The 19255-nt window shown below is 32.2% G+C and overlaps 1 protein-coding gene across 4 annotated transcripts in view; it reads left to right on the top strand.

Annotated features, from left to right (window-relative positions):
* The first annotated feature begins 6654 nt into the window (after positions 1-6654).
* The window catches only part of LOC105337062 (protein IWS1 homolog A), a 31596-nt gene continuing 18995 nt past the window's right edge, over positions 6655-19255 (top strand). Inside the window, exons 1-3 of one of the 4 annotated variants that reach the window (XM_066070605.1) lie at positions 6655-7342; positions 12624-12656; positions 13983-14279. In XM_066070605.1, coding sequence (XP_065926677.1) covers positions 7100-7342; positions 12624-12656; positions 13983-14279 — 573 coding nt within the window. In that variant the 5' untranslated portion in view covers positions 6655-7099. The remainder of the gene's footprint in view (positions 7343-12623; positions 12657-13982; positions 14280-19255) is intronic. The other 3 variants (XM_066070606.1, XM_066070607.1, XM_066070608.1) reach the window with 3 other exon arrangements.

Raw genomic sequence — 19255 nt, 5'->3', positions numbered from 1 at the left:
TGACTTACCATTATAAATAATCTTACAGTAAGTAGGTATTAATTTTATACACAACGTTCAGTAAAATTAATATTTAATTTATTTTAAAAAATGTACAATCATTTGCGGTCATTTGGTGTATATTTTATTAGAACAACATTTTTATATGTTTTTTTGTTTAAAAAAAGTGATTAAATGTCATATGTCAAATTACATATTTATATACCTGTCCCATTAGGAATTTTATACGAGAGAGAGAGAGAGAGAGAGAGAGAGAGAGAGAGAGAGAGAGAGAGAGAGAGAGAGAGAGAGAGAAGCCTGTAAATATAATAATTTAATATATGCTGTCAGATGTGTTATCATACAAGTATTTAATTAATGAATAGCAGATTTAAATTAAAATTTATTAAACTTATCTCATCGGATCAGTATGTGTCATTGTAAACAATAATACATGTACATAAAATAGGAATAGTTTTTTGGGTTAAAAAAAAATGAAGTAAAAGCATGCATGCTGAATAATTGCTGTACGAAATCTAATCTATCTATAGAGTTGTTTCCCTTTATACACAAAAAAGAGAGAGAGAGAGAGGGAGCCTGTAAATATAATAATTTAATATTTAATATATGCTGTCAGATGTATTATCATACAAGTATTTAATTAATGAATAGCAGATTTAAATTAAAATTTATTAAACTTATCTCATCGGATCAGTATGTGTCATTGTAAACAATAATACATGTACATAAAATAGGAATAGCCTTTTGGGTTTAAAAAAATGAAGTAAATGCATGCATGCTGAATAATTGCTGTACGAAATCTAATTTATCTATAGAGTTGTTTCCCTTTATACACAAAAAAGAGAGAGAGAGAGAGAGAGAGAGAGAGAGAGAGAGAGAGAGAGAGAGAGAGAGAGAGAGATGCACCAGGTTCACAGTATCGTGTTTATAATCTATAAAAGTATAAATATAAATCATACCCATCTGTTAATCAAGGTCCAAAAAAATTGAGATACAACGTATTTCGATAATTTTGAAACATACATTTGGATGGTGTTCATATGATTTTTGTGCAATTTAGCCGTATATCATTTAAAAATGCGTAACTAGTAAAGACCTCAAATTTGAAAACAACCACCATCAGTGCTTAGGCTTTATGTCAAACAAATTTCAAGGTCATATCAACAGGTCAAAGGTCAAATATGATGACGTCATCTAGGATTTTTATCAATTTATACCTCCGTCAAACATACTTAAACCTTAATTAATCTAAAACCAATGGTTAAATTTTCTTTATTTTGATATATTTTAATTACAGGGTCATGACAATCATACTGTTAAATTTTATTTAAATTTGAATTATAAATTTTCTTTTTAGATACCGTTAAGTGCTGCAAATTTTCGTCTTAAAAGAGTATTCATAAGCGCTAGTTTTACATTATATCGCATGAGAAATTATCTTAAGTTACCAGTTAGAATTTATTTCAGTATCTTTAAGAAACAAGAAGGTCTCCTTTTTGTATAGCAGCACAAATATTTGTAATATCTTTAAAAATAACTTAATGGCATAGAAAATAATAACAATGACACTATTTCATTTTACACTCCACTGAAAGGAGCTTCCAATGGTAGGTTTGGGGCAATGTGGGCAAAAATTGTGAGGTCGGATTTTTTTCAAATTTTACGTATTAAAACATTTCATTCCATAGAAAAAATATATAATTTTTAGAAAAATTGAATTATAGGAAAAATTTAGCTTATCTATTTTGTACTACCTTAATAACCGAGATATTACAATGTAAAAAAAAAAAAGGCATCCAAAAAGCCCACGAGCCTAAACGGTCACCTGAGTATAACATACGATATTCGTGTGAAGACCCCATATATATAATGATATACATTTTATTTTTCAATTCCTATAATCTCACAAAATAGTGACCTAAAAATCTATTATTTACAACCACTATTTATTTCCCTCTTCATTTCTTTCGAAGGTTTGATCGTAATTGATACAGAAACTACTAAGACTGAAATCTGTGCGATCCAGTTATTAAAAAAACAATTCATGGGTTGACTTATTAATTATTTTAAATTATACAATTTATTCACTAACCAACCTAATTTCGAATACTCAATCAGGCTAGCGTAAAATATGATATATATTTAGATTTACAAAAAAGTAATGTTCGATCTCCATAGCTCTCTCGTTCCATGCAAGCCTCCTCAACATGTTCCGCCTAGAATTTCATCAAAGTACTGAAAGCACTTGACGTGCAGTATAAAACTGGTAGATCGTCAGATGCAAAGAACCCGTTCATGTAACATTTGCATGCTATACTAACTCAACTCGAAGACATGTAAAATGCCCTAACAATGAATTTCGAAGTTGGTGATTAAAATTTCAAAAGGAAATTAATTTCCGAACTTGTGCCAAAAAATGAATTAAATAAACATAATACAAATTAAAAAATTTATCAATATCGAAATATAAAAAATGGATATAATGCACGTTATATTTATCAAGTTTAAATGCTATACAGCTTCTCAGAACTAGAATTTGAGTGAAGTTTCCGTACAATTCTACAACCGAATAGAACAACCTTGTTACCGCTCCATTAGCAATGGCCTTGTGGCCTTAAAGACGCAATTTAGTCAGAACTGAGTTTACATATAAAATGTTTGTATGCCAGTGGAGTTTTACTTATAGAAGATACTTCACTTTTCCAAACGTCTGAACCCTTTCTTTTATACTGATTGATCCGTAAAATCGCTGTGTTATGCATATATGCACATCTTTTAAATGCTTCGGTAAATTGGTGGGAACTTTTATCGTTAAAAGCTTTTACAAAAATCAAGATGTTGACTCTCGTTCACGTAACAAAAAAAAAATCGAGTACATCTCATCTTGTGTGCGAATCTAATACAAGACCAATTAACAGCGAGTTTGACAGCACGACAAGGATTCTTTTTGGAAATTGTGTTGTTTAAATAAAAGATGAAAGATAAGATACAAGAAAAGAGAGGATTCCTTTGACTTAAAAACCCATTAGCGCCAATAAGTTTTCTTCTTGCGCGATTACGCGATATAAGTAATGACCGGTGTTGGGAGAAAGATAACAGGCTATCGCTTCCGAAATAAAGATGTCAATGGGCATTAAGGTTTCACTGCAATCTCACCCACTAGAAAATATAATGTCTTATTTTTACAGTGAATTGTACAAACCTTTTTTCGGGGGAACAGTGTTTTTAATAGATTTAAATATCTTGACAGCGATTAGCAAGGCGACTTTCTTCTCGTTTGTCTAATGGATTACGATTTGTCGTAATATATCTTCCTGCAAATACCCCTGTAATTCTCCTGGCGAAGATAGCGCATATTTTTCCCCTCGGACTCAAATTTACGATTGGAACTGATGGCAATGATAGGCCAGTTCTATATATATGCACTAATTTTACCTTCAGAAAAAAATACATTTGCGTAATTACACCCCACACAGACAAAAACGGCGGGGAGCATTGTATATAGAAAATAATCCTTAACATGTAAATAATGAAGTCTAATTATTCAATATTATGCTTACTTTAAAGGTAAACGCGTTGTTATTCTCCCCTTGTTATTTTCTTTTTTGTAACAAAAGAACAATTTACTTACCCCAGCAGTGAAAAAATATTTTCGCTTTGAGGATATCGTTAGTGTAAACTTCGTACATACGTTTTTACCAAGAAAATGTTCATATGTTGAAGGATCGATTCGTTTTCGGTGGATTTCATGTTAGTTCTGAGGAAATAAGTTTATTTTTTGCTTGTGAATTGAAAACAAAAGTACATGTAGCATGGCCACTACGGCATGGAAGAACCATTTGTGGGTGGTGGAGGCCAGGAATTTTAGTCCTGATTTTCATTACTTGCAAGCTCAGGTAGGATTTGATCTTAAAGTATACATAATATACATGTAATGTAACGGTACATATCTGTTGCATGTTGATTGCAATTTGGAATCTCATGGCTTTGTTAAAAGTGACACATACGTCAATTCCTTTACAAAGGAATCAAAGTTTGTTCATGACAATTACTCTGGTTTTAAAGAATCTAAGCTTTTGCAAAGGACAGTCCCATGGGCCTGGGGTACCTTAATATATAATTTGTAAATTAATATTCATACACAAGAAACTTGTACACACGTCACTATAAATGCTGCTCTCTTACTTACTTAATTACCACTATATATGGCAAACGAAAGCGTGGTTATACCAATGCAATTATTTTTAGGTGTTTTTGGAGCAAAGCACTTCTGATATTCATGAAAATTTTGATGAACTTACTATATTTATGTGAGTTGCATTATATACTTATAGATCTGTTCATTTTCGGATTCTATGTATACGCGTATGTAACAATATACATGTACATGTAATCCCTTTTCATGGTTTTTCATTTGAAACCAAATATAAATGAAACAAAATAAGAACATATGTGAAAATATATATATGGGATTATAGGAACCATAGATATATTTGGCAAAATTGCTCATGACCGAAGCATTGGCAGCAAAGAAGGAACGATATATTAAGGGTTAAGTAATAGACTCTTTCTTAAACAACAAATACATGTACATGTATATGACTTCTAATCGGAAAGAAAAACTTCAGACATATTCACATATGTATCTCTAGGGACATTATAGATTCATGTTTTTAACACATTTCTAGAATTTTGCTTTATATAGAATTATTTCATTCACACGTGTCAAACTGCATGAAAAATGCGCATGAATTCAGCGTAATTTGTTAAATATAATATATAACACTAATTCTCGTAATGAAATAGTATTAAACATTTTTAGTCAATTTCTCATTTATAGATCTTACAACGTGAACTTGATAGACGATGTGTGTCCCACATGGTGAGAATCATACTATAACCTGATTCCTGTATTATAAAAGTCTTACCCTAAAATACACGCAAAGCCTACCCATGATGTATAAAACCAAAGTTTGATTAACTCATTGCAAACTAAATTGAAATGTTGTGTGACAGCATTATTTAAAGTTTACGTGTCAATCATAAGCATATAGCACTTGTCTATCATACTACAACGTAACCCCCATCCCCTTCATGCCACCAACCCCATCCACGTTTAATTTTGACTAACAAACCACTTTAACCCCAAAAATGAATAAATGAAGAAAGAAAAGGAGGAATGAATGATTAAGTAACCAAGCGAACTAACGAACACGTACACGAATGAATGAACGAAAAAATGAAAAAGAAATTGGCAAAATAACGAATAAACGAACAAATAAATGAATGAATTCTTCAAAACACGTTGCAAAACCTCACTCTAGTTTTTGAAGTATGACCCTTAAATTACATCTAATTTAACCTCTTGAGTTAACACCCCATTACCTTTGTCCACGATAATATTACATAAGTTTACTAATTTAAAAACGGGTCTAAGCGAGTACTTGTGTACTTACGCTACTTACTTAATCCAGTAAGTCACAAGTACTAACGGTGGTCGGACCCCCCCCCCCCTCCCCTCGTTTAATTTAAAAACGTTTAAATTTCTATACATAGATTGCTGTTTAAATTATGAGCAATTTGACTACTAATTTTCTGAATAAGGATAATAAAATGTTTACTTGACTTGTAATAATTTGCAACTTAAGACTTATGGCAAGAAAAACATTTATACTGGGTGTATTAAATATAAAATATATGTACATTGTATTTAGACCAAGTATAGTAGACTTCAGTGTAAAGTCAAGGGCGGGGGCATGTGGGGTGGGGACTTAAACGTGCTTGTAGATTTATACTTGATTCAAAACTATTATATAGAACTGAGGATTTTTCTTAAAATCAACTGCAACATGACCGCACACGCTTCCTGGAAATGAAAATACTTTTTTTCTTCTCATTTTCCCCTTCTTCATCATATATTGAATAATTCTTGTCCTTTGTATCAAATCTATAAAAAGAAATGATAATGGAACTGTGAATTGGAAAATTATATATCTATAGAAGGAAACGTTAATTTAGCATGCACCATATAAAAAAAGATATTGGTTCATGGTGAACAGTTTTATTTTAAAGGTTTCTGCACTAGAAATACCCTGCATTATTTTTTTTTGCTTCGATTTACTTCGAAGAGCTAGTTTTTCAGGCTATCCATCACGTTCGAGTATTAAATTGCCCTGCTCTTGACTGAAATGAAAAACACATTCAAGTGTTTAATGAAATTTTCTTTTTTGTTTAAAGAGGGTCCGAATCAATAGGAGGAAAATACCCAAGTAGCCAGCAAAATTGCTGCAATATCCCCATTGACTCGTATATTTCCAATGGCATTTCATTTGATTGTAGGGGATTATTAAGAATACTCCCCGTAAATCAATTTATTTTGTAAGAGGGTTGCGATCCTCTAAAGTTAACAAAACAAGCGAAGTATTTTAATATAATGCGTTCCATTTGCGTTCATGTCAAGTCAAGAAAGCATGAAGTGGTGTATTCACGAGGTTTTGTAAATAAAAGCATTCAAAAAAAAAAAAATGAAAAGAATGTGAAAAAGCATATTGATCTCATGTCCTCGTCATTGTATTGTAAAATATAACACATCCATATTGATCATAGAGTAATCATCATTATATCAAAGACTCCAACAATAAACTAACACGGATTTAAGTCGGCCTAAGCGACGTCTTTTTAAACAGTTCTTTTCAATGCGTGTGTGTGTTGAGCAATGGATTTTCCCCTAGCTGTGGAACGACGCAAGAATATACTTCGCCTTAAGTTCCTTTCACTTATTTAAACGGATTATTACTATGCAAGAAAGTTTGTGAAACTTTATAACACGGCCAGGATTCGTTTACATAGAACTCCGAAAGTGCCAATATTTATTTTCGCGATGTCTCTTGTTTTTTTTTACCAATTTATAATCTAGTCTGCTAACCATGAGAGGAAAACGGGGCGAATGCGCACGTGCTTCCTTGTTACGTCACAGACAACGGAAAATAGAAATAATGGAATAATATACCTATAGTCACAACAACTCAGAATTTCAAGCATGGATCGTTTTTTGAGATTCTAAACAGAGAAAGATAGTTTTTCTCAATTCGGCGCTGGAATGGCATATTTCAGCGTTGCGCCTACCTTGTGTGAAGTGACGTATGACTCGAACAGAGACGAGAAAGTGACGCCATATCGTTATCAGTGTCGGTCCGCTAATTCACGTGCAACCAACGGGATAACGTCACCCAGTTTTACGGAAATAGTCAACGTCAGCCTACCCAGTGGATATAATGTGTCGTATTACGAGTACTTACGCACCCTGTATGATTCTAGAATCTCTAGTCCTACGAAAGCTTCGGTAGGTATGACGATAAGGGTATGATTGGGTTGGTACGTTCGTTAGTGAGAGTTCGGGGCCTGTTCGAGGTTAATTGGAGATCATCGATTTTTGAAAGCCCTTTTTTGGGAAAAGTAATCAAAATAATATTAGAGGCGTTACTTGTAACGACAAGACTGACAAAACTGTCTAAAATTAATGCGAAAGTCATAAGCTGTTATACAAATTCGATACAAAGTAAGGTACCTACATGTATAAACTCACTCAAGTCTTTTTCAAAGGGGTTAACGCCTGGGGGAGGGGTGGGGATGGGGGGGGGGGGGGGGGTGGTTAACCAGTGTTTTATGGAGTTGCTTAGATTTATGTTTTCTGCAATACATTTAAGTTTGATACATGGCCTTATATTTTCCTTGGAAATCCTTTATGTAAATAATTTTATGAAGAAAGAATAAATCAAAAAAAAAAAGAAAGTTAAGATTTGAAGAAAAGTTTAAAGAACTCAAATGATTTTATTCATTTCTAAAATTGTTGTAAACCTCTCAATTGATTCATCCATTCATTCAGCCTTCCAATCTCTCTCTCTCTCTCTCTCTCTCTCTCTCTCTCTCTCTCTCTCTCTCTCTCTCTCTCTCTCTCTCTCTTTCTCTCTCTCCATGGGTATTTCAATTTTTTTTTTATCTGAATAACAGCTATGGAATTGACTTTTTTGAGATCATTAACAAAGTCTCATGTTAAGAGACCAAGAGGGATTTCACTCCTTTTTGCTCAAAGTAGTGTTCAAAGTTTTCGGGGGAGATAAAAAAATAATCTAGCAGGGTTGAGAATATGCAAACATGGTCCGAGATGATTATGTGGGTTAAATACCATATTTAGAATCTCATTTTCATTTCCAATACATGGAATAATTATCTTTAATTGAGATGGCAACCTTCAAATTTAAAGAATTTTTTTATCAGGCCAATCAAACAAATGGATCAGCATTCATAAAGAAAACTCCTTTCTTCATTCCATTCATTGTAAAAGTGGATTTCAAGAACTGATAAATTGATTTTTTCTACCGAACACAATCATGTACATATATGTTTTTTCATATTTATGTTTTCAATTGATCTAAGGATCTATACGATTTGTAGAAGGCTTAAAAATGCTCAACGCAATTCTATCAAGGAAATGTTTTATTTAGAAAGCAAACATTTAAAAGTCGCCTGTAAACAAAATGAACCCCCCCCCCTATAAAAAGCTTAATATGTGTATTTCATTTAGAAATGGGCCCAGGTGAATTCCATACTAATGTGTTAAGTTTAAAGGTACAACAAGGAATTCACATAATGCATATTTAGAAAATCTTGAAAAAGCACATGCGTTTTAAAAGTTTATAAGACCAAGACTTTCATTTTCATTGGCAATCGGTCAAACTGATGATCGCATGATAAATTGCTTGCACAGTGATAGCAGGGCATTTAAAAGTGCACCTTGCAGTGGGCCAGACAGTTTGATTAATTAGTTTTAAATTTACTATTCAAGTTTATATATCCCCCTGTATGGTGCACATTTTTAATATAGAGATGGGGGTGGATTGCATAAGAATCCAGACACAAAAGAAAATCTTTATATGACAGGTAATTAGGGCTTTGAGAGAGTTTGCCGATTTTTATTTGAGCAGGTATATTTGATTGACAGCCTTTAACACAGGTGTTTTATGTATAATTTCGTTATAGTGGTGTTGCAATGACAACACCCAGCATTGCTAAGGGTGGGGTCTGCAAACAACAACATTATAAACAACAAAATATATGTGGGTAGTGATTTGTTAATAATTTATCTCCTGTAGTCTTTGTTTGTTTTGTCTAAAAACTAAATATTGAATCAGTAGACAAGTGATAAATAAATGAAGACTTTATATGGCAGTGACAAGCTGACAGCTAGTGCACAGAATCGAGAGAGCTTTCAAATTTTACCTGTATTTTTTTCCCTTAAAAATTTTGACAGAGAAAAATCATATAAACAGTTAAATGTTTTTGCCATGTGAATTTAAGAAATACTTAATTTTCATAATTGATTTTCAGACTCTCAGATACCGGTATTTATAATAAATGACTCAGAGGCATCATTAACATGTTTGATTTTGAGAGAATTCCTCGCCAATTGTCCACAATTATATGGGGGTGGGGTGGGGGGGGGTGGGGGTGGTAAATCTCAGGGGGTGGAGGTTGGAGGGGAACTTGGGAATTGGAGTACCTGATTTATTTTTTCTTAACGTTTGTTAAATACATGTATGTCACCAAGTAATTGTTTTATTAATTTTGATAAAGTCTTTTAGTTTCAATTTACATGTCTATGAATTAAGAGAGCATAATTGCTCAGAATATGCTTTCTTGAAAGATTATCAAATTGCTTAAATAAAAGGGTTTTTTTGTAATTAAAAACATGCCTAAACAAACTTATTTCAATTAAAATAAAATGTTTCCATGAGCTACATGATATTTACAGGCCAGGAGAATGTATCAAACACCTTTAAAATTAGTACATTCATGTATCAAGTAATATACATATTGTACCCAAACTCATACCCTTGCTATAGAAATCATACTTGATATTCTGAGAACAATTAAGAATGTATCTGGAACTTTGAGTATGAATTTTAAGTTGAAATTTATACCTGTACAGCTTTAAATTATATTAACCTCTTGGTCTATTATGGAGTGGTAAGAGAAGGTTGGAGTGGGGGTGGGGGCTGTTCCCACCACTCCCCTTGAACTTTCAAACATATAAAAAATTTACAATGTAAAGTTACTGAAAACAAAAACAGGCCATGGACCCCTACCCCCTGGAAAACAAAATTATCCTTCATTTTGGGGGCACCCCCACCTCCCCTCCTTAGTAAAAATCTCTGGATCCCTGCATAGAATGAAGATGCCTTGGAGTTTTGTATTGTGGATGAATTCATGAAGTCTTGCTCTAAAGTGGATCAAGTATGGCTTGTGTCTTAAGTCTTCTGCCTTAATGACCAAACATAAAATATTGACACTTTTCAAACACGGATAAGCATAAGTTAGCCTGGGGTAGTGTATATTGTACAATTAGGTAGAACATTTCCTTGATTTTGTATAATTGAATGAAGTTGAACATACATGCTACGTACAGTACATCAAGTCACTGTTAGAATGAACCAACAAATGCCTTTTAAATTTGATTCAACAAATAAATACTTCAACTCCGAGCAAAATACACACAATTTTAATAAGCTTAATCATATTAAAAAGTGTACTGTTCAACTTTTCCCCACTCTGTTTAAAAGCCAACATGTCTGAGATTTGAAGAATATTTAAGCCCCGAAAAGAACTCTGTAAGTCGTCGATTATTTTGAAGAGAAATCTTTCTGCCTTTTGTAAATTTCTTCTTCATGTTTTTTTTTATATATACTCCAGTACAGTTTATAGATTCTAGCAGTTCAAATATTTGATGTTCATCTTTTAATATAAAAGTGCAAGTCAATATTGGTGTTGTGTCAATATTAGTAGACATATTGTGTTTAACATAAAGAAAGAAAAGACTGACATTGTGCCAAAATCTTAATGCAATAAAAGATTGCATTAATTTAAACCCAAATGTGCACATTGTGACCGCTAGTTAAACCCATCTGTCTGTCTGATTTAAATTCAGAGGAAATTAGGTTTAAAAGAATTTATATCTAATAAGTCACAATGCTTTTAGGGTGAAAGTTCTCCATTATTAGTTTGGTGGGTTGTTGTTTTTTTTAGGCAAAAGTTATTTATACATACTTAAAAAAAAGAGACGACTCCATTGTTCACTTGAGCAACAATTATGCTTGACAGACCTACTGTACAGAAGTACTGAACATCAATTCTTAAACGAGAAATAAATATCTGTCAATTCGTAAGAAGCATTAATCTCTGCAGATTTTAGAAAATCGCTTTTATTATATTTATCTGACAATTGTGAACGATATGAAATTGTAAAAAAAAGTGTGTGACATTTCATATTCTCACAATTTGATACCAAATGGCAAAATTACAGTACAAAGTAAAAATATCACGCAAAATAAGGAATCTTAGGGAATACATGTAATACCTAAGGGAATATACCTAGGGAATAATACAGTAGCTGCCCCCCACCTCCCCCCCCCCCCAAAAAAAACCACCCAACCCCAAAACCCCCCTCTCTGACAGCCCTGGGTTATCATACTGTAAACCAACTTTTATTCACATGCAAGAAATTTTTGCAAGGTTCGCAAGAGCCTTTTTGTCACGAATATTTCTCGCCGCAGACCAGTTGTTGCCGTATAGTTGTATTTTAAAAAAACCAGGTGTGGATAAGGCTTGGTCGCAAAAATAAGTCGTTTATCTCAGGAAATTCGCGAAATATAGTTGTCACTAATAATAGTTGGTTTACACTGTAAACTGTAAACTTTACAGTATATGATTTGAACTTTAATTTTCACCAGACTGTCTTCCAGCAATCTAACTATCACAGATTTACATTTCTATTCCTAGAAGAATTTTTGTATAATATAATTTGCATTTCTGTTGAATTCATTGAATCCTTTATGTTGTGACTTCTCCTTGACTCCAGGGACTACGGTGATTGTGTGAATAAACTTGGAAAATTATTTGGAAATACATGTACTGTAAACAGGAAAATATACGCCCCCATTTTATTTTCACTCCTTTTGCCCTTGTTGTCAGACTGGATGAATTCCAATATCTCATATATTATCTCTCTTGAAACACAGCTGACTGTCTGGACAAATTCTAGTTTTGGCAAAATCATGTACAAAGTGTAGAAGGGCAAAATCACATGGGGTAAAAATATTATAAACCCTCAGCATGAATACAGTACTTCAACTAGCTATAAGCCTTTTTCCTTAAATTTTAATAGACACAAACATACAGTAAATGCTCGCAAATGCCTTTGGTTTATGGCAATTTTATTAACATTTGTATCTTCATGCAGGTCCAACAAATTAGATGTAGGACTCTAGTTGAATTTATTTGTGGATTCTCTCAGTAATGAAGAGAATATTAGTGAGGGCCAGCTACTCAGCTGATTTTCTATAACCTCAAGAGCGTACATTAGTTTACATGGTTGATATATGATAAGGCAGATTTATGTTGCAAATTTATGAAATATTGACTTTAATTTAAAATTTCAATACAAGTACTTAAATGAGTCAATATTTTATATTTGGTTTCAAGAACCAATCTTTTTTCCTTTGCTGAAATGTTCAGCTTGATTGTCAATACTCCTTTTAACAAAATGATATACAATTATACTTCTTTAGGACCAAATTGCATTGACATGTGGGTGCCACACGGTAAATAGTTGATTTGTCTGCCTGATTTGATGAAACTGTTAAAGCAAATATGAAAATTTCATTTACCAGTTGCTTTGAAATCTATAAAAAAAATTTGTTTATATATATATGTTTGCATGCATTAATTGTTCATGAAAATTAGAGGAAGACTTAACTGAATAATCTTTTTATTATTTGGTTTGCATGAGTTTTTTTTTTAGTTGCTCTGCATGCATAGTACCCATTTAGGTATATGATTTGATAAATATGACATTGATACAAAAAAAATGTTGATTCATATGACTGTGTATATTCAGTGGTCGTCAGTATATTCCATTTTTAAATCATGCTTAAAAAGAAGATGAGTCTGGATTTTTAAATTTTTTTTTTTAGTGCTTAAGGATGACGTTTACTCAGAATGAAAAAAAAATCCACTGATGATAATGAAAAACCATCTATTGTGTGTTATAGACCTTTGCTTGTATTGTTATTTTTCACTTTCAGAAAAGTAGGTCAATGACCTACTTTTTGAGTTAATGGCCATTGAATATTTATTGAAAATTCAAGAAAAATCCCATAAAATTTTACACTACGATTGAGATTTTCTTAATTATAAAAATATTACAAATAATTAAACACTTTAAAAAAAAGAGACAGTTTACGAATGGTAGTGGCACTAAATAAGTACATAACATTAAGATTTCAGCATCAATTTTTAAAAATAATTCAGTCCGAATTTCCTCTATCAGTTTTCAAATCCCTACCCATTTTTGATTCAATTTTACAAAAAATTGAATGATGATAATACAAAAACATTTATGATATTGAACTACTTATATTGACCTTATTCTGTTGGCATAAACTTTATATGAGGTCAATGATCAAAATTTTGAGATATGATGTCTTTTATCGTTTTTAAGCATTTTTCAATATTATTATTATTCATGCCATAAGATTATTTTAATGAATAAGTGAGGTAAAACAAACGGAAAATATGCAAAATAACGTAGACTTAAATATAAAATCCTAACTTTTAATTTTAGACTACTACCAAAAAACTTTTAGCAGAAAACAAAATCTGCAAAATGTAGTCCGAATTTCCTCTGTTTGGCTAAAAGTCAATTTTTGTTTGAGCATAATTCCATAATAAAGTAAAACTATTGAATGTTTTGTCAATGATAATTCATTTCATAAATACTTTTTGTATTTAGAACAAATTTTACTCATTATATTGAACTTTTTAACAATCGGAATTTGAGAACTCAAACCCTGAGTAAATAACACCCTTAAGTGTGATTTACAAAAAAAAATCATTGAATGATGAGTTTGGTTTTTGTTTTGTATTAGGGTCATTATCCGTCCGGAGCGAGCCCAGGACCAGGTCATTACTCCGCACGGTCCTTCCATCCTCCGCATGGGAATAATTTCCACAGCAAATCTCCCCAGATCTATGAAAGCCGACCCAGAACCGCTGGACCATACCTCAATGCTGACCAGCTCCCTGCCTCCCTCCCCTCCATCCACCATGGTCTGTATCACTCGTCCTGGGGGGAGGATGAAGACATGGGGTCAGGCGAGGGGTCCAGACACTCCGAGGATAGGCTGAAATGGATTGATGCACTGAACAAATGGATTCCAGAACAGGTAGGGAGATTTTGATTTAAACAGTTCATTTTTTTACTACAAGTGTCATTAATTAAAATGGATTGATAAAGGATTGACAATATTAGATAATAAATTACACAAGTTATTAAATTAAAAAGTGAAATATTTGAAATTTCTTTTGCCAAACTTGAGTTGTCTCCCTTTGTGAGACTCTCTCCTTTAAAATTGATTGATTAGATGAGGGATAACGCGGTTAAAAGAATCTTAATCTCTTTAATACCTGCAGTTTATCTTGTTATCCATGTAACGTTTCTTCATAATGAAACATGATTAATATGTCTTCATTGTGAGAAATATATTGTGAACTTGAGGGGAAACCGCATTGATTAGAACACAGGTGTGAAAGGCTTGAAAACCGCGATTTCATGCAAAATTCTTATAGACATTTTGAGGTGTTCTGAGATAGGGTGAAACATGCTTACAGAGATTGATAGACAGGAAAAAGCACAATCATGCAAAAAAAAAAAAATGAAAAGAGATTGATTTAGGCTTTAAGAAACAACAGCGTCGAAATCTTCTTTCATATTCATATAAACATTCAAATATTTGCTTTACCAACATAGCTTCCATGCACAATGTCGACGGGATTGACCCGCGTTGTGTAGCAACTGTTGTCATCTCGTTTGTTTCTGACAGCGTTCGACATTTTCTATGACACGTAATTTACTTCCAGACAGACAGATCTCCCCAAGACGAACAAAGAACATACTCCAAATTTGGGGGGTCTTTGTCATAGAAAAAAAGAAGAAGGAAAGCTCAATGTTGAAATTTGATATACCTCCTCATCTTATGTAGTAAATCTCGTGTTAAGATTTTCTTTAATTTGATCTTTTTTCCCCCATTTTTTGTGTCTGTTTAAACTAGCTATATTTGAAAGTTTTCTTTCAATTGGCTTTTTATAATGAAGTCTTTTTCAAATATTTGCAGACTTTATTAATCTACAAATATTGCCTCTTTATTGTTCGAAGTAAAATGAGATTTTCCTTTTCCCAAGACTTTTTTTTCAATGGCATCTGTGCCATTCATTTTGATGTTGGTCCACTTGGAGAAACAACATTATATTTGATTTCAATGGGTTTTTAAATCAATATTAAACATATGTTTTACTTATCAAAGTCATTTCATTATTGAAGTGTTTGTTTAGAGATTTAAATGTATTGAAAAATATGAATAATATTTGAAAGAACTGAAATTTATTCCTCCAATTTTAAAGTTATTTACAAAGATTTATCAAAGCAAAATCTAATGGGCCAAAATAGCAAGATTTTTAGATACTTAAGATATTTAAAAATATTTTGTATCATCTGAAATTTAAATATTGAATTTCATTTACATCCACAATTAGTAGCATTTTTAAAGACATCAATTCTTTGCAATTTTAATTACATACAAAAATCATATTGATATGTAAAAAGGTTTAACTTCAATTCAATGAACCACAAATTGTGATCACAAGCAATTTTTTTTTTATCTTTAAACATAAATTATATATACTTTGAACAAACTACCTTATTAAATTCTTTCCTTTTTATTTATTCTAACATAAATAATAGAGAAATTTAATAAACAATTTTGTTTACTGAAAGTGCATGATTTAACTTAGATAATGGGGCACTTATTTCATCAAAACCTCGATCTCCCTTATTTCAAAAGTTGTGTCACGGCATTGTCAATTTCTTGAAGTAAATGGCATTAAATCAGAGTTTCAGTCCTCAACCCAATCACATGTGTTGGCACACGGATTTCCTCTGTGTAATTTATTTTCTAAAGGATGGGAATTAAAAGTTTTGTTTAAATTACATTGTAGGAAATTTAAACACATAATGTCCCCTTTTTACTTTTCACAAAAGATTGTTAATTGCACAATTCAAGTAAGGAATTGCCAAGTTCAATCTGGGCAAATAAAAATATAAAAAGGATAAAAAAAAAAAAAGCTTTGACTTTCGTTCATTAATATATATGAAGATTGGAAACCATTTAGCGAGATGTTTATCATTACAAAATCTGTCACTTTTCAAGAACGGCCCCATAGGCTTTGATTGAGGTGACAATGTAGCGATCAACTTCTTTTGTGTTGAAACATGAAAAGAAAGGAAATTAAAGTTTAGCCACATGACTTTAGTTGCTATATACAAAGGAGGTTTCAAGCAAATAAGAGACCTAAAAAACGGAAACCTCGGAAAAAAATTTTCTCCCAATACTTTGGACACATGTAAAAGTATGGCTACAACTTCAAGAAAGCCTGTTTGCATTGGGAATAAATGCCAGAAGATGAAAGCGTGTGAACTGTACTATTTCAAATGACATCAGTACAATTCCATGGTTGCCAGATAGTGTTGAGGAATTATTGAAATTTTTTTTCTAATCCACGCAAATTTAAACAATTTTTTTTTTTTTGGTGTTTGTGTGCGCACACACACACCCGTTGAGGATGTGAAAGTTGCACGGATTAGGAAAGAATTTGTGAAGTTTCTTTCATGCTTGAAATAAAAAGAAATTGGTCCTTGGAGATGAATAGGAACAATTCAAACAATCCTCGGGCGAGAAAAGAGTCAAAATCGGCAGTAAGATATAGAGACTTGGGGGTAACTCGCATGATTTGTGTACAATTTAATTCTTTTTTCTTATGATACACTTAGAAATCTCTGGGAAATGAACATCTTTTACCAAGATGATAAGTGATATGTTCTTTTAAAAGCGCTCAATCAATCTCAATGAGAATTATCTGTAAAGTGCTGTGAAAAGCGGGACATGGAAAAAATTTCAATTGTTTGAATTTCGGATTTTAAATTCAAAATTGAAAGTGCCAGAGAATCTGATCTTATCAATGGATTAAGTGATTTAGGGAGATAGACTTTCTTTTATTTTATGCCATTTGTGAGAAAAAATATCAAAGTGAATATTATTGATTTTTCCAATGGTTATGAATAGGGAGCTGAAAGGGGATGTAATGTTGATTATAGAAAAAAGGAAAAAATCTGCAACGTTTTTTTTTTTACCCTTCAATTTTGGGATAAAATTATTTTCATTGTTCAATTAAGATATGACCACATGGCTATCAAGTTTAATTGTCTGGATATTTTCTTTGCAACCATTTATTGTTGGGTTCATCAAACATGAAGTTTGTCGATAATTAATATATTTTACCTGCCACAAGTGACAGTTTCATTATTTTTTTGCCATATCAAAAACATTTAAAGAGATTTTTTGAGGATTTTTTATGCATGTTATGGAAATTGAAAATACTTTCCCAGTGCCGAAAATGAAATCACCAGCAATGGCAGCCAATGATTCATGGATGCCGAGCAAGAAAAAATCCCATGGAAGTAAAACCTCCCTCAGTTCATCCAAGGAAAATGTCTTCCATTCTTTTCCCCTGGACAAGATACAAGTGAGCGGACAGCAGATGCATACTCCAAGAGTCGGTAATGGCGATGATCGCCATGACTTCTCCAACTCATACAATATGGTGAAAAAATCGAACAGTGAGGGGCCAGGGAGTTTGACAACTGTGTCTTATGCTATTCCTCCGGTTAAGGAGGTTCTCTCCCTTCAGGGATTAAAAGAGCTCATAAAAGGAGTCGGTTTCTCTAATATTCCCGTCCAGCACCCCGAAATGGTAAGGCAGGGCTATAGGAGACCAGAGTGTCTCCTTTTTTTTTTTTTGCATGCAAATTCAGCTTGAAATATAATAATCAGAAGTAATGAAAAAAAAATTACTGTATGTATGAATTCCTATTTGGTATATGGGTTGATTTTAATGAATGAAAGTACTTTCGAAAATTTACCAATCTTTAAATTCTTTTTGCCAGTGGGTAGATTTTATGATAGAGGTTTTTTGGTGCATGGAGTAGATGATTATTAGAAAATAAATAGGTCTTTTTAACCATCATAAAGATGTTGGGTTAATAAGATTGCTATATAAAGTACATGAAAAACGTATCATAAATTTTTGATTTGAAATATTTGTAAGGAAGGCACAGTTGAAAGATAAATGACTCAGAAAGAATATTTTTTTTCAGACATCAGACCTAGTACAAAAAGTGAGTTCTTGTGTTTTAGTAGATTTTAAATTTGAATTGCAAACATACACTAGGGTGCCAAAAGTTAAATAATGTCAACTTTTCTTTTTTCCCTATATACTTCATTGAAAACAAGACTTAAATTTAAAAGGGATTTTGTTGTTTTTTATTGTCAGATTTTGAAGAATTTTTGATTGATTAAAGTAAGATTCAATCTGCACGTTTTTGACAAACATTGAAATAGCTTTTTGACAACTCATTTGTAAAATTTTATATTTGAAACACAACACGAAGATATTTTTTTTTAGTGCTCTACTATATATCATTTGCAATATTAGAGCCAACAAATCTTACTTTGAATCGTAAACATCAAATCTCAAGAACTGAAAGTGAGAAAAATATTTAAATCTGATGCCCCCCCCCCCCCAAAAAAAAAACCCAGAGAAATTCTCAATTTATCAGTCTAAGTCTTTCCCAAATCAGCCAAGGTTTTTTTTTTAAATGAGTCTTTGAAAAATGTTGGTTTTCAATGCAATATATAGTGAAAAGAAAAAAATTGACATACTTTTGGCACCTGTGTGTAACTTGTTTAAAGTTCAGGAAGTTCAAAAGTTTAAAACAATTTTAGCAACTCTTTAGTTTAAGTGACCACTAATTCTATCTAGGTAAATTTAATCAAATAAATAAAGGGCCATTTTAAGAGGGAACATTGTACAATCACAACTTTGATAGAACTTACAAAACTAGCTGCAATTGACCTCTGACCTTTTGACCAAAAATGATTTTTTGACTCCCAACACACATTATATGCTGACTAGGGGAAATTTAGGATCTGGATCGAAATCTGTAACTTTTAAAATCCTTGACAGGTACTAAAATTACATGGCCTCATTTTCCCTTATACAGAGGGGATTAATTAACAAAAGGATTTTT

Source organism: Magallana gigas, chromosome 9, assembly GCF_963853765.1.
Source record: "Magallana gigas chromosome 9, xbMagGiga1.1, whole genome shotgun sequence".
Classification (NCBI taxonomy): Eukaryota; Metazoa; Mollusca; class Bivalvia; order Ostreida; family Ostreidae; genus Magallana; species Magallana gigas.
This window is presented reverse-complemented; position numbering and strand designations above follow the sequence as displayed.